The sequence below is a fragment of the Hemiscyllium ocellatum genome, chromosome 26, assembly GCF_020745735.1.
Source record: "Hemiscyllium ocellatum isolate sHemOce1 chromosome 26, sHemOce1.pat.X.cur, whole genome shotgun sequence".
Classification (NCBI taxonomy): domain Eukaryota; kingdom Metazoa; phylum Chordata; class Chondrichthyes; order Orectolobiformes; family Hemiscylliidae; genus Hemiscyllium; species Hemiscyllium ocellatum.
The window spans coordinates 41,801,751-41,815,107 of record NC_083426.1 but is presented as its reverse complement, the minus strand read 5'-3'; the positions used below and the strand labels follow the sequence as shown (position 1 = coordinate 41,815,107).

Sequence of the window (13,357 nt, the reverse complement as noted above, 5' to 3'; positions counted from 1 at the left end):
AGAGATCAAATGTAAACCCAGGGCAAGTTTCGCCAAGCATCTCAGCCAGGCCCACAGGGCCTGACCTGACCTTCCAGTCACTGCCCATTTTAATTCCCCTTCCCACTCCCTTTCCAACATGGCCATCCCTGGACTCCTCCATTGCCAGAACGAACCAAACTGAAAATTGGAGGAACAACATCTCATCTTCCACCTGGGCAGCCTACATGCTGGATTCTCCAATTTCAATTAGCCTCCTTTCCTATCCCCGACTCCCTTCCCAGCCCCTCGTCTCCCTTCCATTCCTTTCATCCACCTTCCTTCCAGGTATCAACAGGATTCGTTCCTTCCATTGACCAAGCAGGTTGTACCCTCTACCTGAGTTCACTTATTCTACCTCACCACCCACCCCCCACCCTTATCTGTAGCTCCTGTTACACCTCCCCCGACCTGAAGAACGGTTACACTTGAAATTTTGACTTCGACACTTCCTAATGCTGCCTGGCTTGCTGTGTCCTCCAGCTTGTCTACCTTCCTCTGAAAACCACCAGTGTTGAAGAGATCCAACACCAGATCAGATGTGCCAAATTGGCCGCTTACAGATTGTGGTAGAGTGATTGATAAGAAAGACCTTTGCAAGTTAACAAAAGTCTTGGTGTACAGAACAGTTTTCATCGCATCTCTCCTCTACAGCAATCAGACTTGGACTGCAAACCAGAGACACTTAACAGTCCTAGTGATTTTCATTAGCAATGTCTGCAGATTCAATCAAAGGACTGTCAAACAATCTCGAATGTCCTTAAAACCACTTCTACAAAATTGGCTCTGATGTAATTACACTGTCCAGATGCTCATAAAGTTTAACCTCTCCAGGTCCTGATTTCTCAACATTCAAATGGCCAGAGACTCCTGGGAGGACAAAGGAAATGCAGAAGGTTGTTGATCTTCGGAATTCTTTTCCACAGAGAGCAGTGGAGGTTGGGTCATTGGTATATTCAAGGCTTAGCTCGGCAGAGCTTCGTTTGACAAAGAAGTTCAAAGAGAGAGTAAAGGGGAGTTAAGGCTTCAGTTAGGTCATTGATCATCTTATTAAATAGAGCAGCAGCTCAATGAGCTGAATGATCTATTCTTGCTTCTCTTTCTTAAGATGTTATAAATTCAGTCTTATCTTCTTCCTGTACAGTACTCTGTACAGTTTTGGAAACTACTAAAATTACAAAGTGAAAATAGAGGCAGTTCAAAAGAGATTCACTAAGCTGATTCCTGGGGTGAAGGAATTGACTTGTCAAGAATGGCTGAACAGGTTAGGCCTTTTTTCATTACATTTTAGAAGAATGAAGGGTGATTATATTGAAATATACAAGGTTTTGAGGTTGTTAAACATGATAGATATTGGGAAGCGGTTTCCACCGGTGGGGGAATCTCAAACTAAGAAATGTTGTTTCAGAATAAGGGGACATTCAATAAAAACTGAAATGTTAGGAATTTCTTCTTGGGCAGAAAATGTGTGTGGATTTCTCTACCCCAGAAAGTTGTAGAAGCTATATCGCCAAAAGTATATCAAAAGTAAATAGATCAAATCCCTATTTATTTCAAAGATCTATGAGGAGTTGGCATAAACAAATCATTGAGCCTTGGGCAGATCAGCCCTAATCTTAATGAAGATGGGTCAGGTCTAATGGATTAAATGGCTTTCAACTGCTCCAGTTGCTCATGTTCTTTTGTTCTCCTGTTTAATTTTTTTTAACACACCACATTTATCTCAAAAGATTTTTCATTGCAATTTTGGAAAGTTTTTTTTACGTTCGAGCTTGTAAGCTCTTGGGAAATCAGAACACCAGAAAATTAAAATTTTCGCATTTCGAAGGTCAACATTGTATAGTTTTCTAATTAGCAAAGCAAAGTCTGTATTTCTGATATAAAATCAAAGTGTAGTAAAGTGATTAAATACATTGTTTCAAATGTGGAATTGGAGAGAATTTTGACTAATTCACGGATCATTAGAGTTTGCTCTGTTACAAAATGTACTGAATGGTTAAAACAAATGGGAAAATGATGTTTATTGGCGTCATGAAACATTGATCAAAGAGTTTATGTTCTTTAAAAATTAAAATTAGAATACCTATGCCAGACATTGATACAAGTAACTTAAGTGTTACATAATGCAGAAGATAGATGGTATTCAGCCAAACCAGTGAAATCACTATATGGATAATCTTTGTTTTACCAACAGTGATAAGGTTATTACTGCATGCTACTGAAATCTGACAATGGAAGTTTAGTTGACAGTGAATTCTCTTGCGACCAAGTACAAAAACACGTTCTTTATTTTCTTTACATTGTAGGTATCGACTAGGATTTTGTCGTTTTTGTACAATGAAGTACACTCCAAGCACCAGTGAATTAGATAACATGTTTGTGCATCTTACAAATGTATCTGTGCAGAAACATGGGGTAAGTTGACAAGATCCTGCATTTTGGATTATTAATTGGCCGATGTGAGAACATATGAACATGATAAGTAGGAGCAGAAGTAAGCTATGACATTTGTTTTGTCCCTGCTCCACCGCTCAACAAGATAATAATCAATACTCTCCTTCAACTTCACCTTCCTGCACTATACACACAATATCAAACAAAAACAATTTGCATCCTGAACATAATCAACAACTGAGAATCCACTGCCCTCTTAGGTCGGGAATTATACAGATTCACAATATTTAAAAAAAAAATACAGTTCTGTTCATCCCATGCAAAAATGGCCAACCCTAATTTCTAAGATTATACCCATTAATTCTAGACTCTTAGGCTAGGGGTGAGATCTTCCCAGCATCTATCCTTTTAAGCTCCTTATGAATTTCCAGTGTTTCAATTTCGCACACTTACAACATATCTACTCAATCTCTCCATTATAGTACAATTCCTCTCAACCCAGGAACTAGTCTAGCAAACCTGTATTAAGATTTCTTTAAGGCAAATATATCTTTCCAGTGTAAGGACACTAAAATTTCCCAGTCTCTTGCCATTTAAAAAAACATTCTGTTTTTCTATTTCTTGTTTCAAATTGGATAATTTCCCACTTCTGCACATTGTATTCCACCTCACCCAACCATATCATCTGTCTAATTTGAATTGCAGCCTCTACAATTCCTCCTCAAAGCTTACTTTCCATCTAATTTTCATTGATTAGCAAATCTGGGTACATTGTATTTTTATTCTTCATCAAAGTCATTTATTTTCAAAATTAGATTTTAAATTGATTTGACTATTGGGTGGAAGCAAAGGATCCCATAGCATTATCTTGAAAGAATAAACAGGCAGGAGGCTGGAAGAGCACAGCAAGCCAGGCAGCATCAGAAGGTGGAGAAGTTAATGTTTCGGGTATAACCCCTCTTCAGGGCTGGGGGTGGATGTAGGGGCTGCTGCAGATAAATGGGGTATCGGGGTCAGGATGGTGAAGAGCTACACCCAAAACATTGACTTCTCCACCTCCTGATGCTGCCTGGCTTGCTGTTTTCTTCCAGCCTCCTGCCTGAGTACTTTGGATTCCAGCATCTGCAGTTTTTTTTGCCTCTAACCAAATTATCTTGAAAGAGAGCAGAAAAGTTCATGTTTGTGTTCTTGCCAATATTTATCTTTGTAGCAATATCACAAAACCAGATTATGTTGTCATTTTCACATTGTTTGTGGGAATTTGGTGTGCTCAAATTCATTTTTATGTTTCTTAAATGACTGCAAAAGTATATTATTGACTGTAAAATGTTTTGAGACAAATGTCCTTGTGTTATTAATTAGCTGTTTTGTTGCAAATGCTTTGTGCAGTCAGATCATACATTTAGCTTTAACATTTGTTATTTTTTCCTGCTATCACCTTATTCACTAAAACTTTACCAAATCTGTTAACTCTCTGTTCTTTCTTGATCTATTCTGTTTATTTATCTTTTGTCAAGGCTGATTATTTTTCTCACAGGCAATTCTGTTCTAGATCATGAATAAAGCAGTAAAATTCACAAAGTATAGTTAAATGGTTATCTATCTGCTCCACTGAAAAAGTCTCATGATTTCTCTTACTGTTTTTGAAGTTGCCCTTTCCTGTATCTACCCAGTCAGCTAGTTGAGATAGATATATATTGTGGTCAACAGTTAAGTTTGCACATGAAAGCTGGTGGAACTGTGCTGTGTTGCAGGTTTGCATGCTGCTGTTTTACTTCCGGGACCATTGTTTAAATGATTCAAATGTCCTCCTCCGCCTAGCTGTTGAGAAAGTTGCTTATGAACAAAATGTAGGCAGCTTTAACCCACAGGAATACCACACAAACAAGTTTATTGATCCTAATGTCCTTTCCCTGTCCCTAAAATGAACTTGTTTTGCTTTAAGCAGCAAGCCAACAATCTTTTTAAGATAACACAAAAGAAAGCAAGTGCAAAATGTAAAAATTCGCATCGGTACATTAGAATTTTTTTTAACAATTGGAGGTGGAGACTGATGTCCTCATTTTTATCTACACAAAACTGTAGGCAATGGGAGAGAATTGGATGGAACAAACCCTGCTGTAATTATAAACTTTATTTTTCCTCAAAGCAGGGATTTACTTTGAGAATTGTGGGAATAAATAAATCCCCTGCGCCTGCATTAATCAGATTTTACAAAGGTGACAGCCATTTGAGTAAATGTTATCTACCTTGCTCTCTCAGAAAAACGTATGCATTTTCTTTCCTTTGGTTTCTAATTATGCTGTCTCATAGTGGACCAGCTTCAGTGGGATTTCCTTAACACCTCGACCCATTGTCTGTCCCTCATGTTGGTAGGTAATTTGTCTGTGGAAGGCATAATAACTGACCTGATTGCTGTTCTCACCAAACATACGTGGGCCATTCATTTTCTTTCAGGAGTAGGACCATTTACTTATTTAGTGCACTTGCACACAACTGAATGATTTCACCCCCCGCCCCCAATCACCAAATCATCTGCAGTAATTTTTCATTTATTAACCACCACCAGTAAATTACCTGTGTTCTCCAATGGATTAATTTACATGCAAAGCTTATTAATGACAATGCAGACCAGCAAAGGTGAGGGAAAGGGAGAGAGCTAAAACAAAACAGGAGTTGGAAGAGGGCAGCAGGCTTTCTATTATTTAAATTGTGAGGACACAACTATATAAATATTGTTCTGTTTCTAGGGTGACTATAATCCAATCCATGGTGGGAAATGGTCAGTAAGCAACCTGCGACTGTATCTGGAAAGTACACAGGGAAAGGATGTGACTGATAAACTCTTTGATGATATTCACTGGATAGTTGTTCACTCACTGAAGGCTGTGGCAGTAAGTGTGTCAAACAAAGGTTTCTTTCAAAACAATTGGTATTTTTTATCATTTGTCTTTTTGTTCAGATTTTCTACTTGCATCTGCATGCTTTCTGTGCAAAAAAATTGGAAAAAATTTGAATTCTTCTTGGTAAAAGTCACTTTGAGTAAGTACGCATGTATTTGTTGCTTAAATACTGTGTTTGAAGTGTTCTTTCATGTTGTTGATCTGAGAAGGACATGATGTGAATGTAACAGCTTTTTTCAGTTAAGTGAGAACGATTATTCTCAGTGAGTTTTCAAATATAGTCCTAAACAGTGAAAGTAGATTCGCTGTGTTGCTATTTTTCCATGATGATAGCTTTGCTGTCCTGTGCAAAAATATCCACTTCAATTCTTTATAAATGGCCAGGTCCTGAGATGTTTGAAGAACGCCTCAGAAGCTGATTGTTCACCAGATAATATATCTTTTAAAAAAACACTGCAATTGACTTGTGTTTGGTCACCTTTCTCAAATAAAATATCCTGCAGTTTGTTTTTAAAAGATGCCTTTAATTGTGATCAAATGTAGCTGACGCTGCTTTCAGCTCCTTCTGCCAGGAGATCTGGTGTCATGCTATGTCTATACTTGTGCCGTCCTTTCACATCCCTTGTGACTCATCTGTAACATCCGTCTTCCAACTTCACCTGGCTCGACCTCTTCTGCTAACACCTTCCACTTTGCCATCTAGAAGGGTTTTCTGTAGTTTTCCAGCTCTGATTGAATGGCCAAAACACTAGCTTTTTCTTTTCTGAATGTCAGTTTATAGAGTTCTTTTTGGCTTTTGCAATTTCAAACACTACTTCATTTGTTTTATGGTCTGTATATGGAATTTTTTTCCATACATCTTAGTGTACATATTTCAAAGGCCTCTCCTTTGTTCTTACTGCCCAGGTTTCTAACACACACACTATTAAATGTAGCTGAACAGGCTGGGGCTGTTTTCCCTGGAGTGTCGAAGGCTGAGGGGTAACCTTATAAAGGTTTATAAAATCATGAGGTGCATGGATACGGTAAATATACAAAGTCTTTTCCTTGGGGTGGAGGAGTCCAGAATTAGAGGGCATAGGTGTAGGGCGACAGGGGAAATATATAAAAGAGACCTAAGCTACAACTTTTTCACACAGAGGGTGGTGTGTGTATAGAATGAACTGCCAGAGGAAGTATTAGAGGCTGGTACAATTGCATCATTTAAAATGGGTATATGAATAGGACAGGTTTGGAAGGATATGGGCCAGGTGCTGGCAAGTGAGACTAGATTAGGTTGGGATATCAGGTCGGCGTGGACAAGTTGGACTAAAGGGTGTGTTTCCATGCTTTACATCTCTATGACTCTATGACACGCTTGTTTCAGAATGACACTTAAATCCTCACTCTAGTTAAAGATGATGCATTCCTTCTAATTACTATTATTTTTGTCTTTCTGGTGTTCTTACTCAATTCATATTTTAAACAGCTGGATTTTACTTGCTGTACAATCTTATGTAGGGTACTCTTCTGATTCTGTAGGTAGTGCTGTTTGTCAGTGTACCACCAGTTTATTTAGCAATGATACAGGTTGAGGTATACAAAGAAGTAGCCTATACCTCAAAATAAAAATCCTTTATAAAGAATCTTTTGCTATTGCCTTGACTATTTAGTCTATTTTGTTCAACATTGTTACTATGCATTGGAAGATGGTAGAGATGTGGGAACTGAGGAACAAAGTAAAATAATGAGAAAGCATTGGCTTTATCAAATGAACATAAATCTTAATTTTTAAAGATGTAATATATGCACAATGTAATTTCTGAGAGTGGCACTGGGATTAATATATGATGGATTGCAGTTCCAGAGGAGCATTGCAGCCTAAGTGATGACAGATAAAAGGAATTAGTAAATGAGTAATGTCTAATAGGGAACAGTTTAGAAATTGGAGATTGCAAGAGATCATGTAAAACACTTCAATGTCAATTGGTAAATAGGGTAAAATGAAGTAAATTCTTTCCTGTTGGTTTAGCTCAGTTTAATGGCATTTCTTATCTCTCTCTCTGACACAAAAGGGTGCAACTTCAAGCCCAGTATGAACATGAGAGCACAACCCCAGCTGGTGCTTCAGTGTAGTATTGAACGTGTGCTGCGTTATTGCATGAGCCATCTTTTTGAACAAAGTATTAAACAATCTGTCATTCCAGGTGACCATAAATAATCTCTCAGTAAAATGAAGGTGCACAGGGACCTGGCCTATATTGAACAGCACAAAAGAAAATTAAAAAAAAAACAAATATATCATTAATTATCTGACTGTGACTTTGCTGTGTGAAGTTTGGTTACTGCCTTTAATTACATTGCAACAATAGCTTAAAGTAGGATAGAAGGCCAGCACAACAAAGGGCCTGTACTGTGCTGTACTGTTCTATGTTTTAACAGTTACACTTGAAAATCAGTGTATTCATTATAAAGTACTTTGGGATAGTGAGTACATGATAAGGTGCTTTATAAATGTTGATTCTTTCTTTACCCTGTAAGCTATAATTTTTTTTCGTTACAGATCCCAGAAAAGTATTTTAATGTCATTGAAATATAATGTGGTGCTTTAATATGATATAGATTAGCTATTCAACTTGTTTGTGGGCCATTTGTGAGGATATGAAGAAGCTTGAGGGATTAGGTACAATGTATAAATCCATAGTCATATTGAATTGTGTAAATCTCAGTTTCTGGTTTTCCTAAATTTAAAATTTATGCACTAATTAGGAAATAATCTTTTCCAAACCTCTAGGATTACCAAATTCAAACAAGGGGAGAACAGCAATTAAGTGAGAACAGGACTAAATTTCCTGGACTTGAAAGACAGAGTTGCCAGGGCTGTGAACAACACGAGAGCTTTGAGTATACTCTTGTGTGTGGGAGCTATTTGTGCACAAATAAGCTATCACATTTAATATATTACACTTCAAAAATAATTCATTCACCGTAAAGCACATTGAAAAGACCCTGGTCCTGAAAGTGCTGTGTAATGCTCTTATTTTCTTTCTTGTTATTATATTGAGAACATAGATATAAGGTGCCCAGCTCTTTTGTTGAAAGACCATTATATTATGTGTTGTAATGCTGTAGCTGTGTATTTGCACCTCTAAAGCCTCTGGCTCTGTTAGCCCAACCTATCATAAATCTGTTTGATCATGACTTATAGCGCCATCTTTCTGCCAAACAGGAAGGCTTGTCTGGCGATATGAATGGAACTGTCAGCTCAGATGACTTCCCTAAAAGAAAAGCTTTGATGCTTAAGAAAATTATTTGCATTATTATGTCTAAGGCTACCACAGCCTTTGTGTTTGTATCATTGTCTTAAATTTGATTTTCACAATTTTTTAATATCTGAACCATGTTGCAATATTTTGTTAAGTGGTCGTCTGACAAAATGTTTTTTTGGAATTTTCACAGCCTGTTATGATTAATGATCGACACTGCTTTGAATGTTATGGTTACGACATCATCATTGATGACAAATTGAAGCCATGGCTCATTGAGGTAATCACCGAATATGATTTCTTACAAAAAAATTAAAACAATTTTGCACCTCACTTTTTTTCCTTAAATTACTTCATTTAGGTGAATGCATCCCCTTCTCTTTCTTCTACCACTGCCAATGACCGTATTCTGAAATACAACCTTATCAATGACACTTTAAACATTGTTGTACCAAATGGAGAGATGCCAGACTGCAAATGGAGCAGATGCCCACCGAAGGAAGCACTTGGACATTATGAACTGTTGTAAGTTTAGTCTTTTAGCAGATTGTTATGTCTTCCTATTTTCTTTTGTTCCTCCTTAACCTATTTCAGAGAATGGCAGTGAGCCAACAGTTGATTCTGACAGTTCTTCTGACAGCAAGTCACAAGGCACCATTACAGAGGAAGAAAGACATAAGGATTCAATTTACTTGAAAATGAAGGTTTCCACAAACACGACCTTGTCCCACATTAGTACATTGGCACACTCGGTTTGCATAAAAAGTTAATCCTACACCCACTACCCACACCAGGGTTGGTGACGTACTCCCATCAATTTAAGAGCTTAACTTCTATCTCTCTGTTCCCAACTTAACTATTTCCCTGCTCCTGTCATCCATTTTCTTCCTTTAAAGTACACAACTCTGTTCCACTGGACTCTCCTTCAAAGTTTTAAGTGTTTATTGCCTTTCTAATCTCCTGAAAATCTCTTTAATTGAATCTCTGCCTTATTTGCCTCACAAGGTTCTTCCATCGGGTGACTTCTTATTCTGATTATAATAATCATTTAAACGTCCCTTATTTCTTTCATTTGACTTCTGCAACTTTTGTTCTCGTTCAACTTCACTTTGCACAATTCTCCAGCATTGCTTGAACCATTACAAGTGACCTCAGCATTTGTGAAGAAATTGCTGTCATCATCTGTTTGAGCTAGCTTTACATGTGCACAACAGCGATTGTACAGTCTGAATAATTGCATTTAATGAAAAGCTTTATTTCAAATTATGGAAGCCAGCTTTCGGATAGTTCTTGGTCTGAAAGATGTTGACGCTCCTCCTTCTTTCCTCAGATATGACGAAGAGTTAGCACAAAATGAGGGCGTGGAATGTGAGGGGAAGCCTCGTATGGGGCCTTCTTTCACCAAAGGCAATCGATTGAAGGATTCCAGAAAGCCGTTTTCAACATGGAAATAAAATCAATTTGATATTAAATCACTGAATAAATGCCTAGCACTAGAAATGTTTTTCAGATAGACCAGTGTTCATTTAAAGCTATTCCAATTACAGTATTAAAGCTGTTTAATTTTTTGAAGGATATTTCTGGACTAAATTGACATGTTCTTAATACAAATTGGTACAACTGATAAATCTGAACATGCATTATAGTATTGCAAACTATTTTCACTGAATTCAAGGGACCATCAGTTTGATTGACCTTACAGTTAATACGCAAACATTACCAAGTTATTGCTTGGCAAGATAAAGATCTACTAATTATACCATCCTGTATCATATCCAGATCTTTGCATGGCATAAAACTGTAATTGCATTTGTTTCTGGAGTATGTATTCCCACTATGAAGATGGTTGATGAGAGTCCATGTCGGTGCAGATGTCCAAAAACATCAGTCACCGTGACATGACCTTTGTCACCTGTATGCTTTTTGCACATCCACAGTTGACGACATGTAATCAGTGCATGGAATCACCTCCCACATGTGTGTACAAGTCAACACCTCTCTCCTCACATCTGTGCACACTCCTCCTCTGCAGATATTTGAAATATTCAGGAATAGTCTTGAGATAAAGGGCAAAGGCGGAGCCCACTGCAGCCATCCTGCCAACATCAGCTAAAATCAGAAATACCCAGTCTAACCCATTTTCTAATTGTTTTGTTTTACGAGTATGTCAGTATATTTGTTCTGCACCATAATACTTGTATTCATTGCTTGTCACTGATGTAGAACTGCAACTCTGCATTTCTGCCCATGCACTTTTTTGACCTTCTGTTTTTTACATGTCTGTGACTGCTGAAGTAAATGTCATGGGAGAGGGGAGGCTTCTATGTAGCTGCAGGTTAATACACAACACATAACTAGTGAGGTAGCATATTTTTAATTTGAAAGCGACATGTCCACACTCTGCCAAAGAACTATTTAAGCTGGAACTGAGCTTTGTCATTGTATTGTATGCTGTTCAGTTTGTGCAGGGCAACTGGACCCATGCGCTCTATAGTACGTTTGTAACCACCTGAAAGTACGAGCAGGCAGTGCCTGTTGGTACGTATCTCTGTATGGTGTTTTTTTTTTAGTTTTTATAGAGATGCCCAAGATATACTTACAAGTACCAAATTGTATTTTGTGGTTTGGGCATTTGAATGGAGTTTTATGCTGTTCTGATATCAACTGCATTGTTCCAAGTTGTCCAAAAATTTTGTTTACTACAGAAATTGCACTGTTCATTATTTATTGATTTTTCACCAAGGGTGTACCTCATTATATTTAACTTGATGGCTGATGTTTTGAATACATATCCACATCATCTAATAAAGAAAAAATAAAGCAAAGTTTCTAGGATTGTTTCATCCTTCATCCTTGTTTAATATAGCAGTACTAGGTTTGCTTTCTACAAAAATTCATGACAATGTCAGCAACTACATTATTTCCTATTCTCAAATATTTTTCCCCAGTACAATTTTTGCATACATTCTTACAAAGGATGATACAAGCAAAGGTAGTTTCCTCTGCTCCCCCAACTAATACAGAAATATTTAAATCAATTGCAACTCCCTACCCAGATTTGATTTTCACAAACTAACGTTCATTTAACAAACTCTTAGGAATTATGTCTGACAACCCTATTACACAGACATATATCTTGATACAAAGTGAGTGAATGAAGCCTGATCAACTTAGCAAAGCACAGGAGGGACATGGACATGTTTGTATTGTTTATGTATTTCAGTAAAGATTTAGCCCCAGGGATCTGTTCCAAATGAACTTACAAAATGGATTTGAAAATAAATGGAATTTTATTAATTGTGACCACCATATTTTTGTTTGGACAATGCTACTGCTTAGTTAACTTATGCCAAATCTTTGACTCCAACATAGCAGTAATATAATGTCCACTTTTGGCCCTTTTGATAAAGTTTCAATTTCTTTTCTTAATCCTGCTTTTCTCGTACCATTTAGCAGTACTTTTATTTCTCTGCAATGGGGTGTTCAAAATTACATTACAGTCCAAATAAAGCCCAGCTAAGTTAATCCACAATTCAATACTGTTATTGCTTTCATTGTTGACTCGATGGGTTGAATGGCCTGCATCCACACTTTTGGGATTCTGTAATAAGAATGATAGGATTGTAATGGGTAGGGAATTTTAACTTTCCAAACACAGACTGTGACTGCCATAGTGTTATGGGCTTGGATGGAAAGGAATTTGTTAAGTGTGTACAAGAAAATGTTCTGCTTCAGAATGTGAATATACTTACTAGAGGAGGAGCAAAACTTGACCTTCTCTTGCGAGGTAAGGCAGGGCGAGTGAGATGCGGTGTCAGTAGGAGAGTACTTTGGGCTAGTGATCATGATTCTATTAATTTTAAAATAAAAAGGATAGACCTGATCCAAAAGTTCAAGATCTAAATTGAAGTAAGGCAAGAACTTTCAAAAGTTGATTGGGAAAGGCTAATTGTGGGTAAAGCAATAGATGCAAAGTGGGAGGCCTTCAAAAATGAGAACGAGAGATAGTAAGTTTAAATGACAGGTCAGGCTGGAACATGACAGGTAGTAAGGAATGCCTCTTGGATTAAATAGCATCTATTTCAATGCAAGAGGGCTGACAGGTGAGACCGATGAACACGGTGTAGCTAGGTACATGGGACTGGGATATGATGGCTGCTACAGAAACATGGCTAAAGGAGGGACTGGATTGGTAGCTGAATGTGCCGGGGACATATACTTTAGGCAGGACAGTTGTGGTGGAAAGAGGGAAGAGGGAGATGCATTTTTGATTAAGGGGAATATCACAGCAGTAATCAGAGATGAAATAACTGAAGAATCATCCAGTGAAGCTTTGTGGGTGGATCTAAGAATAAGAAGGGTGTAGTGACGTTACTGAGGTTGAACTATAGGCTCCCAAATAGTCAACAGGAATTAGAGGAACAAATATGCTGGGATATTCAGGAGACTTGTATAGGATTTTAATTTCCTAACATAGACTGGGACTGCCATAGCATTAAGAGCTTAGATGGGTGGAATTTGTTAAATGCGTTCAGGAAAATTCCCTCCAGCAGACCTCCTCCTCTGCTTTTGGTTGCACTTCAGTCCCACGCTCCTGATCTTCAGGCACCCAGAACGGAGGAGGGAGGGCAGGTCTGAAGACCTCCTCGTGGGTCTGCTCCTGGGCCTGACCAAACTGGCCCATAAACAGGTCCAGGCAGCGGGCCGTGGAGGGGGTCGTTAGGGCCGACTGCCTGTTACTCTTCCGCGGTTACATTAGAGCCCGGGTGTCCTTGGAGAAGGAGCACGCGGTGTCCA

The 13,357-nt window shown here is 38.1% G+C and overlaps 1 protein-coding gene across 1 annotated transcript in view; it reads left to right on the top strand.

Moving 5' to 3' along the window:
• Positions 1-11,298, top strand: part of LOC132828219 (polyglutamylase complex subunit TTLL1-like) — a 32,134-nt gene extending 20,836 nt beyond the window's left edge. The window contains exons 5-9 of the mRNA XM_060845173.1: positions 2,325-2,433; positions 5,163-5,306; positions 8,754-8,840; positions 8,922-9,085; positions 9,891-11,298. Of these exons, the coding sequence (XP_060701156.1) occupies positions 2,325-2,433; positions 5,163-5,306; positions 8,754-8,840; positions 8,922-9,085; positions 9,891-10,014 (628 nt within the window). The 3' untranslated portion in view covers positions 10,015-11,298. The remainder of the gene's footprint in view (positions 1-2,324; positions 2,434-5,162; positions 5,307-8,753; positions 8,841-8,921; positions 9,086-9,890) is intronic.
• The last annotated feature ends 2,059 nt before the right edge of the window (positions 11,299-13,357 follow it).